This window comes from Pollachius pollachius (genome assembly GCF_949987615.1).
Source record: "Pollachius pollachius genome assembly, chromosome: 6".
Classification (NCBI taxonomy): Eukaryota; Metazoa; Chordata; class Actinopteri; order Gadiformes; family Gadidae; genus Pollachius; species Pollachius pollachius.
Genome location: NC_136939.1, coordinates 24574018 through 24589323, shown reverse-complemented (window position 1 = coordinate 24589323; position 15306 = coordinate 24574018). Strand labels below are relative to the sequence as shown.

At 48.5% G+C, this 15306-nt stretch overlaps 1 protein-coding gene across 1 annotated transcript in view; it reads right to left on the bottom strand.

The window, feature by feature from the left end:
* Nucleotides 1–63: 63 nt before the first annotated feature.
* LOC307077344 (filamin A-interacting protein 1-like) overlaps nucleotides 64–15306 on the bottom strand; it is a gene marked incomplete at both ends in the record, with an annotated part of 27789 nt that continues 12546 nt past the window's right edge. Inside the window, 2 exons of the mRNA XM_079738735.1 lie at nucleotides 64–303; nucleotides 6443–9320. Coding sequence (XP_079594861.1) covers nucleotides 64–303; nucleotides 6443–9320 — 3118 coding nt within the window. The remainder of the gene's footprint in view (nucleotides 304–6442; nucleotides 9321–15306) is intronic.

Below are 15306 nucleotides of genomic sequence, written 5' to 3'. Positions count from 1 at the left end.
GAGGGAGAGAGAGAGAGAGAGAGAGAGAGAGGGAGAGAGAGAGGAGAGAGAGAGAAGCATCAATCACAGCTTCCTATTGGCTAAGTTGGGGTTGTTATTGTTGATGGAGGCAGTGCCGGGGATTGTTGTAGTCTTGGCATTGGGGAGGTCTTTTCCTGGCGTCATTGGGCCCCTGGTCTTCAGTCCCCTGGGGGTCTGCGGCCCCGGGGCCATCCCCGGGTTGGGGTTTCCCTTGGGGGAGCCGCACCCCCTGGGTTTGGGGATTCGGGTGGGGCCTGACCGACGGAACACTTCGGCCGATATCTGGGGAGGGAGACAGTTGGGATTGAGTCTGCCATTTTGAACCAGGTAATGGGGGGGGGGGAGAGGTAATGGGGGGGGGGGAGGGACGAGGGAGGGAGGAATGAAGAAGCGAGTGAGTGAGGAAGGGAGGGAGGGAGGTGAGAGCGAGGGAGGGAGGGAGAGAGGATGAGGTCAGTGTGGGGTGGGTGGGAGAAGGGGGGGAGGGAGAGAAAGAGAGAGATGCCAGGAAAACAGGTTAAAGGTCCCATATTATACCACCAGATGTGAGTGTGATCAGCTGTTACAACCCTTTGGAAAGTTGGATCTGTGTTTCCTGTGTTATGGTGACATCCCTAGTGGGCGTATCTCTATCTCTCCTCTCTGTAGTCTATCTGTCTCTCCCTTTTTTTCTGTCTCTCGCTCTCTCTCTGTCTCTCTCTAGCTCTCTCTGTCTTTGTGTTAGTAATAGGGGTTCCTTTAAAATGAATCGATAGAGATGGTTTATGGAAGTGTGAGTGGTGACGTGGTGTAAAATTGATCTGATAATTCCGTTCACCAAACGATCACCATTCTGAAAGTGGGCACTAGATGACGCCAGATCCACACATATAAGATACTTTTGTCTACTTACTTTTATCTCACACTATTTTGGTTGCACTTTTTTTTAATCTTACTGCAGGAGGGTGAGAGAGGGAGAGGGAGATTTGAAATGCATTGGAAATGTGAGTATAAGTTTCTCATTTTAATAAAGCCCTTTGAAATTAGTTAAAGTTTGAGGTGTTAACTTAAACTTTAAACTTATGCAAGTATGAAGCAATGGAGTTGGAGCTGGACAACACACAATGCTGTCATTATTATTATTTTAAAGTTGTACACCATAACTCGCCTTTGCTTTCCAAGAGATTTTCCAAGAGCCAGTGGCGTAAATATCGACGGTGCAACCGGTGCAGCTCCACCGGGGCCCAGACGCCGTCAGGGGCCCATGGAGGAAGAAAAAAAAAGGAGCTGTCCAGCAGCTGTATTTGTTTTTGTGAAGGAAATAGCTCGGGGGCGGGTCGGTAAGGTAGGCTAACGCTGAGTGGAGGATGAGTGTCTGTGGCCAGTCACCTGTAACGTTAGCCTACATGGTGGCAATAGCAGTTCACTCGAGTGGCTGTGCGTGTGTCCAAGTGTGTGTGTGTTGTGCGTGCGCTTGTGTTTAGGGCGGGGGCACAAAAAAAATATTTGCACCGGGGCCTATCACCATGATGTTACGCTGCTGCCCAAGACCTTCTTATGCAAACCCATGACATCTTATTTAACCCGACAGCTCTGCGCCTTACACAGAGTTTAATCACAATCTACAGACATCTCTTCTCCGCCCCGACGCTTCGCCAAAAATACCTTGACGAACCCGATATTTGTCCCTTTTGCGGTGTTTGGACGCACTAAACGTTCTCAAACCTCCAACAAAGCGTATCCCCGTAATGTGCGCCTCATTGCCCCGGACTCCTGCGCAAGTAGCAGAAAGAGCCGCCCCAGCTCCGCTAATGAGACGTAAACACAAACGCGGATCTGCGTGACATGTGCGAGATGTTTGGCTAGTAGTCCCACGCATGACGCGCGCATGAAGTCTTGTCTAGATCAGTGGTTCCCAACCTTTTATCTCAAGGCCCACCCCCACCCCATAACCATACATTTCTATTTGTTGTGCCTTTATTTAATAAATGTGTTATTTTCATAGCTTACAGTGCACGGTATTAATAGGCCTACATTCATAAATGTGAACCTTGGGCTTGCATGCCCACAGCCAGGGCTGGAATGTCAGATGTAATATGAATGACAGCCAGTCTAAAGTCGTTGTGCACCTCCAGTCTGTTGCGCGCTTTTGTTTTGATGGCGACAAGTGCGCTGAATGGCAATAATGCATTTGCGAATTGATGGGACTGACCTGTCGCTAAGCTCCGCCCTTAAGGCCAGTTCAGACCAAAGATTCGCCTCGCAACGACTTGCAACTTGCGACTCCTTGCGACAAGACGGGCTGCGACGTTCTAAAAACTGGGCCGTTCACACTGCTGCACCGGGCGGCGACGTCAGGTGGTTTCCCTAGCAACTATGAACGCTCTGGCACAGCTGAGAGCCGCAACAGAATCACGCTAAAAAGTAGCCTAACTTAGGTTTGCTATTAGGTTGCTTGAGCTAGCACCCCAATTTACCCTCTCGGACCCTACACACATTGGCGGTTTACCGACGGCTCCGCGGTTCCGGGGGGGGGGGGGGGGCTTGGGTAGAGGTGTTGATGCTGCGCTGTCTCCACACAGACAACGCAGCGATATCATCATGAGCAGTTCTAACTGGACAGAAAGTGAAACCGCGGGCTGCTGATCATGTGAGAGAAGGTGATGCAGTCGTATTAAACAAAGACGTTGAAAGATGGTGCGATCTACGAGAGAGACGCAGAGGAACTGTCCTTGGCAGGCTTTGTCGGGATAAAACAAAAAAAGTCAGCAAAATAATGAATATGTTGGCGTTTTTGCACATGTAAATAGTTAATCGCGTTTGTTTAAAAGTTTTGAGCATACCCCTCCATACCGTAATGTAGTCCCTTTCGATTGATCCTGGAAGAAATTTAATCATTTTTCGCCCAAAACCTCTCCAAAACCAGCTTTGATATACTGTCAGCTGACATGTTTCCATATGTTTTTGTTATCGAGTCTGGGTTGTTTGTTCGAGTTCGTCATGGTAACGCCAGGGGGCGTGACTTAACGACAGGCCAATTTTAATCGCGGGGCCCGTGAGATCTAAAATAGTTCTTTCAAGCTCGGATTGAGCTGTTATAAAGTCAGGCACAGGCGCACTGATGCTGCATTTGCCACATTCTGAAATTGCGGCACTGTTCGGACGTCAATTTGCCTCTAGTCGTCAGAGGCTTCACGCCCCCCCGGCTCTCTGGGGCCACCCCAGGGGGGCACGCCCCCCAGGTTGGGAACCACTGGCCTAGATTGAGTATCCGCGGGAGCGGGCAGCGAGCACAAACCGCGTCCCCGCCCCCCTCCTGCGCTGCTCTTTCCTGCGAGACCGGCGCCGCCGTCGTCTCCACGGCAACCAAACAGCCGGTTTGTTTTGGGGCCCTTGACTCCGCAGGGGGAGAGAGAGAGAGAGAGAGAGACTGCTGCGCGAATGTGTGTCATAAACCGGCTCACACACACATTAGAAAACCATTTGTTGTGACTTTTAGATTGTGTGTTCGTGTGCGTCTGTTTCTTTGTCTATCTGTCTACATGTGCGCCTGTCTTGTCTGTCTGTCGTGTGCGTCTGTTTCGTCTGTGCGTCTGTTTCTTTGTCTATCTGTCTACATGTGTGCCTGTCTGTCTACATCTGAGTCGGAGAGGGTAACCAAGGTGATAGACGGGGGTCCCAGCTGCTGACTGCTTCGTCCGCCTGGTTCGTCCCCCCCCACCAAATCTGATGAATAGTGTGTTATAGTGTGTTTTTTATTCCAGTTGTGTATCGGATTTCCTGGAGCGTATTCCTGCTCTGTCTCAATCAATCAAATACTTGATTTATTCAAATCCTTAGACGGGAGGGCCTACGTGTGTGTGGCTACTTGTGTGCGTGTGTTTACATGTCTGTGCATGTGTGTGCGTGTGTGTCTGTGTGTGTGCATGCCTACACGTCTGTGTGCTAGTCTACAATTTCATTTTCAGAACCTCACTCTTCTCATTCCGCTTGCGATTCATACATCGGACATGCAGAGACCTTGTTTATTGACTTAACCGTCTCTTAGCAACCAGCTGCACAGTTTTTTCGGAAAGGAAGTTATCCTTCCCGCGCCTAATCGGAGGAGTCAATGACTTGATTCCGATCAAATTACCTGCTAGATCACACCTGCCTTCTGCAGTGCTAGTCATCAACTCAGGCAGCTGGGAAATTGAATTAAATGTTCCCAAACTATGTAGGATTATTTTATTTTTTTATACTATCTATATTATTATTTTTTTGCATTGTTAAGGAGAGTTCAGAATACAAAAATGTCATTGCCAGCCAGGACTGCTTAGTAGTGGTGATAAAAAAAAAAAAATTGTGCGTTCACGTGATCAGCCCATGTTTCAAGGACAATTCCGGTATTGACCTCATTAAGCCCCCTTTCTGGTTTGTCTAGGATGAAAAATATAGTGGTTGACAGACCAAAATGTTGACTATTGGTCCCGTCTCAGGTATTTGGTTCATTTCGATTCGCCCCTGCCTGCTTCAGAATGGCTAGCTTTGGGCATTCACAAACCTGTCCTTAAAACAACCCTAAACGTTCGTTTTCAGAAATGTGGAACTCACCGAGTGGTTAGTGGTGTTCGTTGATTGTTCCTAATCAAGTATCGTAGCGAAATACAGTTTCTGTCGTGTTTGATTTGGCGTTTCGTAAATCCCATTGAAACGGAAACCGAACCGGAAGCGGGAATGGGATGTTTATGTTTGGTTGTAGTCTTTTCGCCCGGTTCTCTGTGCTTCCTTTTGGACCTTTTTTATTATTTACTATCCATGTTGAAAAGAAGAAGGAATAATTATTTTTGTTTAAATTATTTTTTAGATGTTTTTATTTTTTTGTGGACGCAAGCAATTTTCTTAAATATTCACTATGCTTAAAGGAAGCAGGAATATTACCTAATTTTTCACTTTATTTTGTTTTTACACATTTGAAGATTTTATTTAAAGTCACATTTGTCTTGTTATCTTTTTCGTTTTTGTTGATCCGAAAATGATCCGAAAATGATCCGAACAGTCACACGGTTTGGTGACTCCGAACCGTGAGTTTTGTGATCCGTTGCACCCCTACTGCTTAGCCTGTTGTTATATATATTATATTTCTGTCTGTTTTTAAGTCAGTTGGCTCTTCATGGCTTCTGTGATGAGACTTTAACTACACTATTCTACGTCGCATACAAAGCACACGAAAACGTTGGGATCAACAGTTAATCTTCCAACATTCCCAAACTTTGTCACTCTCTCTCTGTTTCTATCTCTCTCTCTCTCTCTGTTTGTGTCTCTCTCTCTCTCTGTTTCTGTCTCTCCGTTTGTGTCTCTCCGTTTGTGTCTCTCTCTCTCTCTCTGTCTCTCTCTCTCTCTAAACACCCAAACTTGACTTTAATGGCTCTGTTACTCCTAAGCTCCAGAGTGAGATGTAAGGGGAATGTTATGAAGTTATGCATCATGCAAATGAAAACACAAAACCACTTTATTCAAATCAAACATGTGCTTGTATTTTCATGGGCAAAATATTTTTTTGGACATGATCAAAACATGCTTATTTGGGGTGAGTGTGAAACAGCAGGCTGTCAAAGTCAAACTCAACCCTAAAACCCACTTTGTACACTTATTTATAAAAGGAGAAAACACAATCTCATGTTAAGTCATGTAAAGTAATGAAAAAAAGTTACAAATCGGAAGTTTCGGACTACACGTTCGATATTCCAGCCTAACACAAGTCAGTGCACAACAAATTAAAAAAGACCCCAACTCCAACACCCTAAAAACCTTAAACACCTTTAAATCCTCTTTCATGCAACAGCAAAAACACGTTTTCGACCCCAAATCCAGGGAGAGCACCCCAACCGATAAAAAAAGGTGTGTGTGTGTGTGTGTGAGACTACGTGTGTGTGTGTGCCTTTGTGTGTGTGTGTGCGTGTGTGTGTGTGTGTGTGCGAGCGTGCCTACATGTGTGTATGTGTGTCTCTACATGTTTCTCTACATGTGTGCGTGTGTGTGTTTAAAAAAACAACAACAACACAATCATGAGTCCTCTAGGAACACAACGGGGAAACACTGAGGAGGAACAACCAAAGGCACCGGGGGCATTGATACAGGGGTACTGGGTGAACTGGAACTAACTGGTGTTTGGAAGTATATGGGATGGAGATTGGGGGGGCCACTGTATCAAAGGGGTGTTTGGAAGGTATTATGGGATGGAGATGGGGGGGGCCACTGTATCTAAGGGGTGTTTGGAAGGTATTATGAGATGGAGCTGGGGGGGTCAGGGGTGGTAGGGGGGTGAGGAGGCGTGTGTTTCTTAGGGGGGGGGGGGGCACTGTAACTAAGGTGTTTTTGCAAAGTATTATGGGATGGAGATGGGGTGTGGAGGCGGGTCTTTCTGAGGGGGGGGGCGTGGTCAATCTTTGCTGTTACTTACGGTAATGTGGGCCGGCCTTTGTACAGGGGGGGGCGTGGGCTTAATGACGATGCTACTCATGACCTTGGCACCGCCCTTGGGGGGCATCCGCTGATCCTGAGGTGCGGGGGGGGCGTGGCCTCGGCCGGGGCTGACTCCGCTCCCGCTGTTGCCGCTAACAACGCTTTGAATAAACGGCGCGCCCAGGTGGATGTGGATCTTGTTGTCCTCGGTGGTGAACACGTTGGCCCCTCCCCCAGAGCTGTTGGCCCTTTGGACCTGCCAGTGGGGGGGCGGGGCCACGCGGAACATTCCGCCGACCGCGACCTCCGGCGCCGCCGGCTCGGGCGTCGCCGTGGTTACCGACACGATCTGGACGGGCGACATCCCCCGGTCACACGGCGGCGTCCCCCCCCCCACGGGGGAGTCCGGGGTCCGCGTCCGGGGGGAGTAGGCGGTGGCCATGGTCAGCGGGGACAGAGCCCGGTTGGGCGAACAGAGACCCTCGTGCAGCGGCGAGCGTTTGGCCCTCGATGACGGCGACACCGACTTGTTGCCAGGGGAGACGGAAGCGTTCTGGATGATGGTGATCCTCGGCTTGGCCGCCCCCCCCCCGCTGGTGGGGATGACGGCAGTGCTGGTGTACGACGGCGCCGTCTCCACAGCAACCACCCCCGGGGGGGCGGAGCCTATCCCCGACAGGGCCGTGTTCAACCGGGGTTCAGGGTTCACCTTGATGGGCAGGGGCCGGCCGGGGTTGTTGCTTAGCAACACATCGCTTTGCTGCTGTGGCTGCTTCTGAACACCGTGGTGGTTCCCGTTGTGCCTGGTGGCCCCTGGCGACGCCTTCACATTGACCAGCGTCGGGGGCGGGGTCAGCGGGAAGCGCGCCGCTCGGATGAGGCTGTTGTTGCGGTTGTTCGCGTCGGTCCGCCGCGAGGGACCGCACTCATTCTCGCTCTCGCTCTCACTCCCTTCTTCCTCCGACTCGCCTGCGTCGTACAGTCTCCCGTTGACCACCGCCCGCTCCAGCGGCTCCTCCGTTGAGCAACGGGACCCCAGGAAATCAACCGTATCTGTCTGCACCTCCTTTGTGGAGACGTGAAGGTCCGAGAACCGTCGACCACTCATCCCCGGGCGCAGGCTCTTGCTGAAGCGTCGGTATCTCTCAAGCTCCCTGGTCAGGGTCTCCATCTCCCGGGCCAGTTCCTTATTCCGCACCTCCTGCTGTGTGAGCCTCCTCTGCTGGGTCGACTGGTCGTTCTTCATGCGGCAGATGTTCTCCTCCGTCCCCATGAAGTCGTGGATCTTCTCCTTCAGGGCCGAGACCTCGCGGGTCAGGTGGCCCGACTTGGCCTCCTCCTCCTTCAGACGCTTGTAGAGGACCTGCTCCTGCCCGCACTCCCTCTTCTGGTAGTTTGACAGCTCTGTGCGTGACGCAGCCAGCTCGCCCCGCAGCGTCTCGGCCGTGTCGCGCTCGTCGGCGAACCTCTTCTCAAGCAGCTCGCGCTCCTCGGCCTTCAGCGGTTCGCCCTCCACCCTCTCCACCACCTCCTGCGCCTTCACGTCCTTGAGTTTACTCCGGAGACGCTCCACCTCCTGGGTCAGCTCCTTCACCTTGTTGTCTTCCTGCTGGAAGCGCTTGGCATTGACAGACGCGTTGATCGGCTCCTTTTTCCCCTCGCTGTTGCTCCGGAGGTACTCCCTCTCAACGCCTTCCAGCGTCTGCAACCTCTTCTTCATCATGCCCACCTTGGCATCCAAGTCCTTGCTCTTCCCCTCCTCGACGTTCAGCCTCGCCCTCAGCTCGTCCCGTTCCCTCGCCGCCCTGCATGCTTTCTCCTCCAGTTCGGCCTTCGACTTTAGTGCCTTCCGGCTCTCCTCGATTAATCGTTCGGTGACTGAGTTCACCATCTCCTGCTCAGCCTGCAGTTTCCCCGAGCTGTTTAGCACCTTGCTCTCCATCTGCCTCATCCTCTCCGCCGTACTCTTACGCTCGTCTACAAGGAGCACGGTGAGTGTCTTCAGCTTGGCGAGGTCCTCCCTCAGCCCCACCTCTGTCTTGCCCAGCTGGGCCTCTGCCGCCTCCAGCTCCTTTACCTTCTCCCTGAGCACCTCCAGCTCCCCGGCCACCATCTTGGACACCGTCCGCTCCCTCTCCAGGTTGCTCTTTAGTGAGCCGCACTCCACTTTGCTCTTCCCGAATGCGTCCTCCAGCCTCTCCAGCTCCAGGATGCGCTGGTTCAGCTTGTCCACCTCTGTCTTCAGTCCGCGGCTCTGCCCTGCCTCCTTCTCCAGCTTCCGGTTCAGGTCGCGGCATTGCTCCTCCATGCGGATCAACTCCTCGTCCTTCCCTTCCATCTCCAGCACCCTCCGCCTCAGCTCCTCCACCTCCGACGCAAGCCCTGAGTTCCCGCCCTCCCCTCGCCCGATCTTGTCCCTGATCTCCTGCAGCTCCTCCTCAGCCCGTCGCAGGGTCTTGTTCGTCTCTTCCAGTTCGTCCAGTTGTCGACTCAGCGCAGACAGCCTCTGCCGCAGCGCGCGGTTCTGGGCATCCTCACCCGCCAGCTTGGCCGTCATGGCCTCCTGCTCCTGGTGGTGTCCGACAGCGAGGTCGCGGAGTTCGGACTCAAGGCGGAACACCTTAGACTCCTCCTCCTTCAGGCGTGCGGCGGCAGAGACTAGCTCCTCCTGGGTCTTGGCGCCAGCCGAGGAGAGCTCGGTGACTGTGGCAGTTTGGCGGCCGAGTTGCTCGGTGAGGCGTTGCTGCTCGTCGACGACCAGTAAGGCAAAGGACTTGAGCTTGGTCAGCTCCTCCTTGAGGGCGCAGACCTTCTTGTTGTGCTCCTCCTCCTTGCGCTCCTGGTACGCCTTCTCCTGGTCCAATAGGAGCTTTAGCCTGAGGGAGAAAGGAGGAGATGTTAGAGAAGTTCTGCTGGATTTTGGATGGTGCTGCAGTCAATGAAAGTGCTTTTTGTTCTACCTCTTTTACATTTACATTTCGGGGATTTAAATATGAATCTCAGAATAACCACAAGCATATATATTAACATATATGTATGTGGAAGAGAGATTGTGAGCACATTGCATAAATTACTTTTAGAGTAATTACGTTTACAGTAGTTGAAGTATTTACATGAATTCATGAGGATTAATCTCAGAAATAGTTTCCTCACTAATGATCCATTGCTAGCTTTACATTTACATTTTAAGGCGTGTGGCAGACGCTTTCATCCAAAGTGACTAACAACCTTTCATTCACACACCGACGGTGGAGTCAACAATGCACGGCGACAGCCAGCTCATTGGGTGAGGTGCCTTGCTCAGGGACACCTTGACACTCACCGGGGATCGAACTAGCAACCTTCTGGTTACCAGTCAACCCACTCTACCTCCTTAGTTTCTGACCGCCACAAGTTGAATACATCAGAAACTGTAAGTGCTTAGCACTTGTTTCTATGAACATCCTTACTATTCCAACAGTAAGGATCTGGCAAATGTAATTATTGTAAGTCGCTTTGGATAAAAGCGTCTGATAAACGCCCTAAAAGTTAATGTGAATGTAAAATTTGATTCTGCTTGACTCAAATTAAATTGCTTTTCATTCCACATCTGTTATAAATCGTACACATCTGAAACATTGTGTTTTTCACTCGTACGTCGGAAAACTTGTGGGTTTGAATTCCGAACTACTATCCTTTGTTTCAAGGAGATCCAAGCCTCTTTAAAGAAAACATTTTTTCCCAAAGCTACTCTGACCTGACCGAGATCTGAGGTCATGGAAAATTCACCAGGTCATAAAAAAACCTTCCCCTTGTAAGCATCTCAGGTTTGGCTCAAAATAGCCTTTCTTTCTCTCTAGCTCTGCCAGCGGCCCCGTTAAACGGTGAGTACATTTGTCGGTTATTCCTAGTGAACATCAAGTCATGGCCTTGATCCCAGGACACCCAGTACAGCTTTTCCACTGACGTCTGGGACGTAATAGAAGGCTTTGAACAAACAAGAGAGAGGAAGCACGTCTCAAACTGGGCGACAGTAGCTCAGGAGGTAGAGTGGGTTGACTGTTCACCGGAAGGTTGCTAGTTCGATGCCTGGCTCCTCCTAGGTGTCGAGGTGTCCCTGAGCAAGGCACCTCACCCTGACTGCTCCTGACGAGCTGGCTGTCACCCTGAAGGGTCGACTCCACCGTCGGTGTGTCAATGTGTGTGTGAACCGTTGTGAGTCGCATTCGGTAAAAGCGTTTGCTAAATCCCCTAAATGTGAATGAAACATGTTATATTGAGCGCTCATTTCCTTCGAGAATGTTCCTGGATAACGTTTACTACTCAGATCAGTTAATTCCGATCGATTAATTCCAATTTTGACAAGACATTTTGAATGTTGCTTCCCGAAGTTCGACGGATGTTTCTGGAACCTGTTAGTCAATGGGCATTCAGAATGGGTTTGCGCACATCCACTGGCGTTGCCCCCGGTTACCGGTGTTACCAGGGGTCTGCCGAGTGTGTGTGTGTGTGGACGTCTTGCGTCCTTCATTCGAACCCGGAGTGTGTGTATACTGAAACACTCCTACTCCTTCTTCAGACTCACTCTCTCTCACCTTGCGCTCACCACCTCTTCGTGTCTTTACTTTTTTGATTTTACTCCTCTGTCATTACCTCTTGCTCTCGCTATCCTCCCTCCTCTTGTTCACAACTTCCTCCCCTCCCTCTGTTTCTCACCTCCTCTCTCTCTATCTATCTCGTCTTCTCTCTCTCACTCTCTCTCTCTCTCTCTCTCTTACTTTCTCCCCTCCTCTCTCACTCTCACGCTCTCCCTCTCACCTTCTCTCGTTCCCTCTCTCCCCTCCCTTCCTCCCATCCATTCTCTCTCTCTCACACCTTCTCTCTCTCTCTCTCTCTCTCCCCTCCCTTCTCTCTCTCTCTCTCTCTCTCTCTCTCTCTAACTGTGCTGGCGTGTCTCCGTGGCAATCTTTCTGTTTACTTTAGTGTGTTATCTCGGCGGTCCGTGTTTTACTAATGATCTCATCAGGGCTGTCCGCACTGACAAATGGTACTGGCCTCTGGAGCAACACACACAGATGCACACACGCACACACACACACACAAACAATATGAAACAATAGACTGTGCTATGCTTTATGAATGACAACAGAGAAACAGACGCACACACAGACACACACACATACACACACACACTTTGATCTACACACACTCATGCACAAACACACACACACACACACACACACACACACACAGAAACAGACCCACAAACATACACAGACACACACACACATAAACAAAGGTGCAAACACACACACACACACACACAGGCACATACCTACTCACACACACCCACAGACACACAGGTACAAAAACCCACACATTCACCCCTACACACACTCAAACACACAAAAACACACACACAGACACAGACACACACAAACTCACACACTAACCCCTACACACAGACAGACACGTACGCCCACAGAGACTCACACACACAAAAATAAACATACACACAGCGCACACACACACATATGTTCACACACACCCTCGCCCCTACACACGCAGACACACACATATGTTCACACACACACACACACACACACACAAACACAGACCCGGAACCAGGCTTTTAGTGCCTAATGGCCATGCCTCTCCCAATCCCTACCCACCAAGTATCTCCCCCCCCCCCACACACACACACACACACACACACACACACACACACACACTCTCTCTCTCTCTCTCTCTGTCTATCTGTCTCACAACTACACACACACACACACACACACACACACACACACACACACACACACACACACACTCTCTCTCTCTCTCTCGCTCTGTCTATCTGTCTCACAACTACACACACACACACACACACACACACACACACACACACACACACACTCTCTCTCTCACTCTCTCCCTCATTCACACTCATACAAACACACTAGCTGTGTTCGAAATCGTTCCCTATTCACTCACTCACTATTCCCTATATAGTGTTTATGATATAGTGCACTATATAGGGAACGAACAAACGAGAATTCGGACACTACGCTGAACATTTCTAAACGTCATTTGCGTCAGTAAATGCGCCGGGTATTTGTGTGACGCAGACAGATGCGCCCTCATCATGTAAACAAACCGGGCACCCACGAGGTAAGCTGGAGGTTGTATTGATGTTGAATGTTACATTTCCTTGATCATGGTTTCTTTTATTAATTTTGAACGTTACATTTTCTATGTTAAATCCCAAATAAATTCTTGACATTTCTAAACGAAAGCCGGAGACTCCATCATTAAATGTGTTTGTTTTCGCGGTTATTCAGCTTCTTTTCCTCCGGAAAAACACGACCGCATTGCATTGTGGTGCACGGGAGTAACATGTAGGGAACATCGTATGTTCACTCAAATTTTGGGTATTTTAAGTCCACTATATAGTGCATGAAATTAACCACTGAGAATTCGAACACCACTACAAAATGGCGAGCACCCTATATAGTGCACTATATCCGTGATAGGGAACGATTTCGAACACAGCTACTGTCTGTCTGCCTGTCTGTCTCTCTAACCCTCTCACTGTGATTGGACGACACTGTGGATCAGAGTGAGCGTACGTTAAACTGCTGACCACTAATTGCTCAATGAGCAACAGGTGTGCAGCCTCCCCCAGCCCCAGAGTCCAATCAGACTCCAGGTGAGGCTGCTGAGACCACACCCTAGTTCTCCCTTTCACTCTCCCCCTTTCTCTCCCTTTTCCTCCCCCATTTCTCTCCCCTTCTCTGTCCCGCATTTTCTCTCTCTCCCTCTCTCTCTCTCTCTCTCTCTCTCCCATTCACTCACTCTCTCTCACACACACACACACACACTAACACACACACACACACACACAGACACACCCCTATCACCCTATATCAGTGTTAATCCCCTCCCTACTCCACTCTGATAACATCCAGTGATAGCGCTTGATGTTATATTATTTGATCTTTCCCACCACTGGGGGCATGATAAACACTCCGTTGCCGGGGGTTACGCAACAGGCTGTTCCTCGAACCCTCGTCACGCAGACAGGTCCAGCCCCATTGATAAGAGGTTGTATCTAGAATTAGGCCAGGGTTAGAAGGTTTAAATCAAGAATACAAAATAATACGTACTTCATTATAGCACAGATTCTCTCTCTCCTTGTGTTTATCTACTGTCTACCCACTCTTCTCCCCATCCAATCGTAACTTCAATCCACTCTCAACCCGTCAGCTCCCTGCTGCTGCTGATGTCATTTCCTCTACACACTTGGGTAAGGCCACACACACACACACACACAAACACACACACACACACACACACACACACACACACACACACACACTCTCACTCACCCACTCCTTCTGAAATGCTTATCTCCTAAACAAATGTAAAATCTAAAACCAAAGTACCAGTTGGTGCACACAAGATGTACAACATCACTGCTAGATTACTATACTATTAGAATATTTTACTATCAATATTGTGTTAGTGTGTGCATTGTCTAGGTTGGAATTAATAACTGAGTAGATTTGTAAAAAATAATAATTAACAAACACTGAACACTGATTTGTAATTACTATTATTTAAATTATTCTCTCACTTTTTGAGATATATCTTCATTGTTGGATTCACTTTTTCTAAGTCGCCTTTGGACCAAAGTGCCTGCTATTGAATTTAATGTAACATAACATTCATTCAGCATTCATCATTCCCTGGGACAAAATATCAGAGCAGAGAATCTCTTCACCTAATTTAAAAAATATATTTAAATCTGTGTATGTATTAAAGAAAATAGCAATTGTAACTCAAAAACTGATATCAAAAAGCTAACTCCATAGCTGTCCTCAACAGTGTCTGTATGAAACATTTAAACAACTTAAAGGCATTTACCGGTACACAAATCAAAAGTTATGGTTAAACCAATTAAACTCCTCCGACATTTAATTAAACGTTATTGCGGTAGAAATAAACGGTTGCAACAGAGTTTCAACCAAAAAAGAAAAACAAAGTCTGAGTTTACCTTTACATTCAGGGCGTTTAACAGACGCTTTTATCCAAAGTGACTTAATATAAGAACATTTGTCAGAAGAAAGAGAAATAACAATATATCTCTGTCGGTACGGTAAGGATGTTCATAGAACCAAGTGCCAAGCACTAACCATCACTAGGTTAACCCATTCCCCGTACACCTCAAAGATAGCTAGCATATGACGTTACACAACAAGTGACTTAAAGAGATGAATCATTTTAAACACAAAAAAATGACAACCAACGCATTACGAACTCGGTAAAGTCTCCAAAAGTTACAACAACACAACAAATCCTCACTTATCTCTCATCCATAGTGGCTGTTTCATATTTACACTGAAACATCTGTCCATCGCGTCCTAACACCAGGGGGATCCAACTCTGCCCTAAACATCTGTACGACCCAGAGGAAATCACCGGAGACAACACTGAACTGAGCGATCTGAAATCCTCTGTTGTCAAACTTCTGTCTCTGGCTTAGTCAACGATAAGTCTTTCTAATAATAATGATAATAATAAGTGTTCTTGAGTTAGAGGTTTGTCTCTCAGTGTTAGGGCGATCTCAGCACAGGAGTTTATAAAACACCGGAAAAGTTATCTTAACTCAGAGGTTTTAATGATACTAGTAAGTTATCGTATCCAAGCAGGCTATAATAACACTATTTAAGATGATCTAAATCCAGAAGGTTTTTAATAATACTAGTTAATTTTTCTTAACTCAGAAGGCTATAATAACACTAGTTAAGTTATCTTAACTCAGACTGCTATAATAATACCAGTTGATATGGACCTAAACATATGTATATTGACATACAGGATACCTGT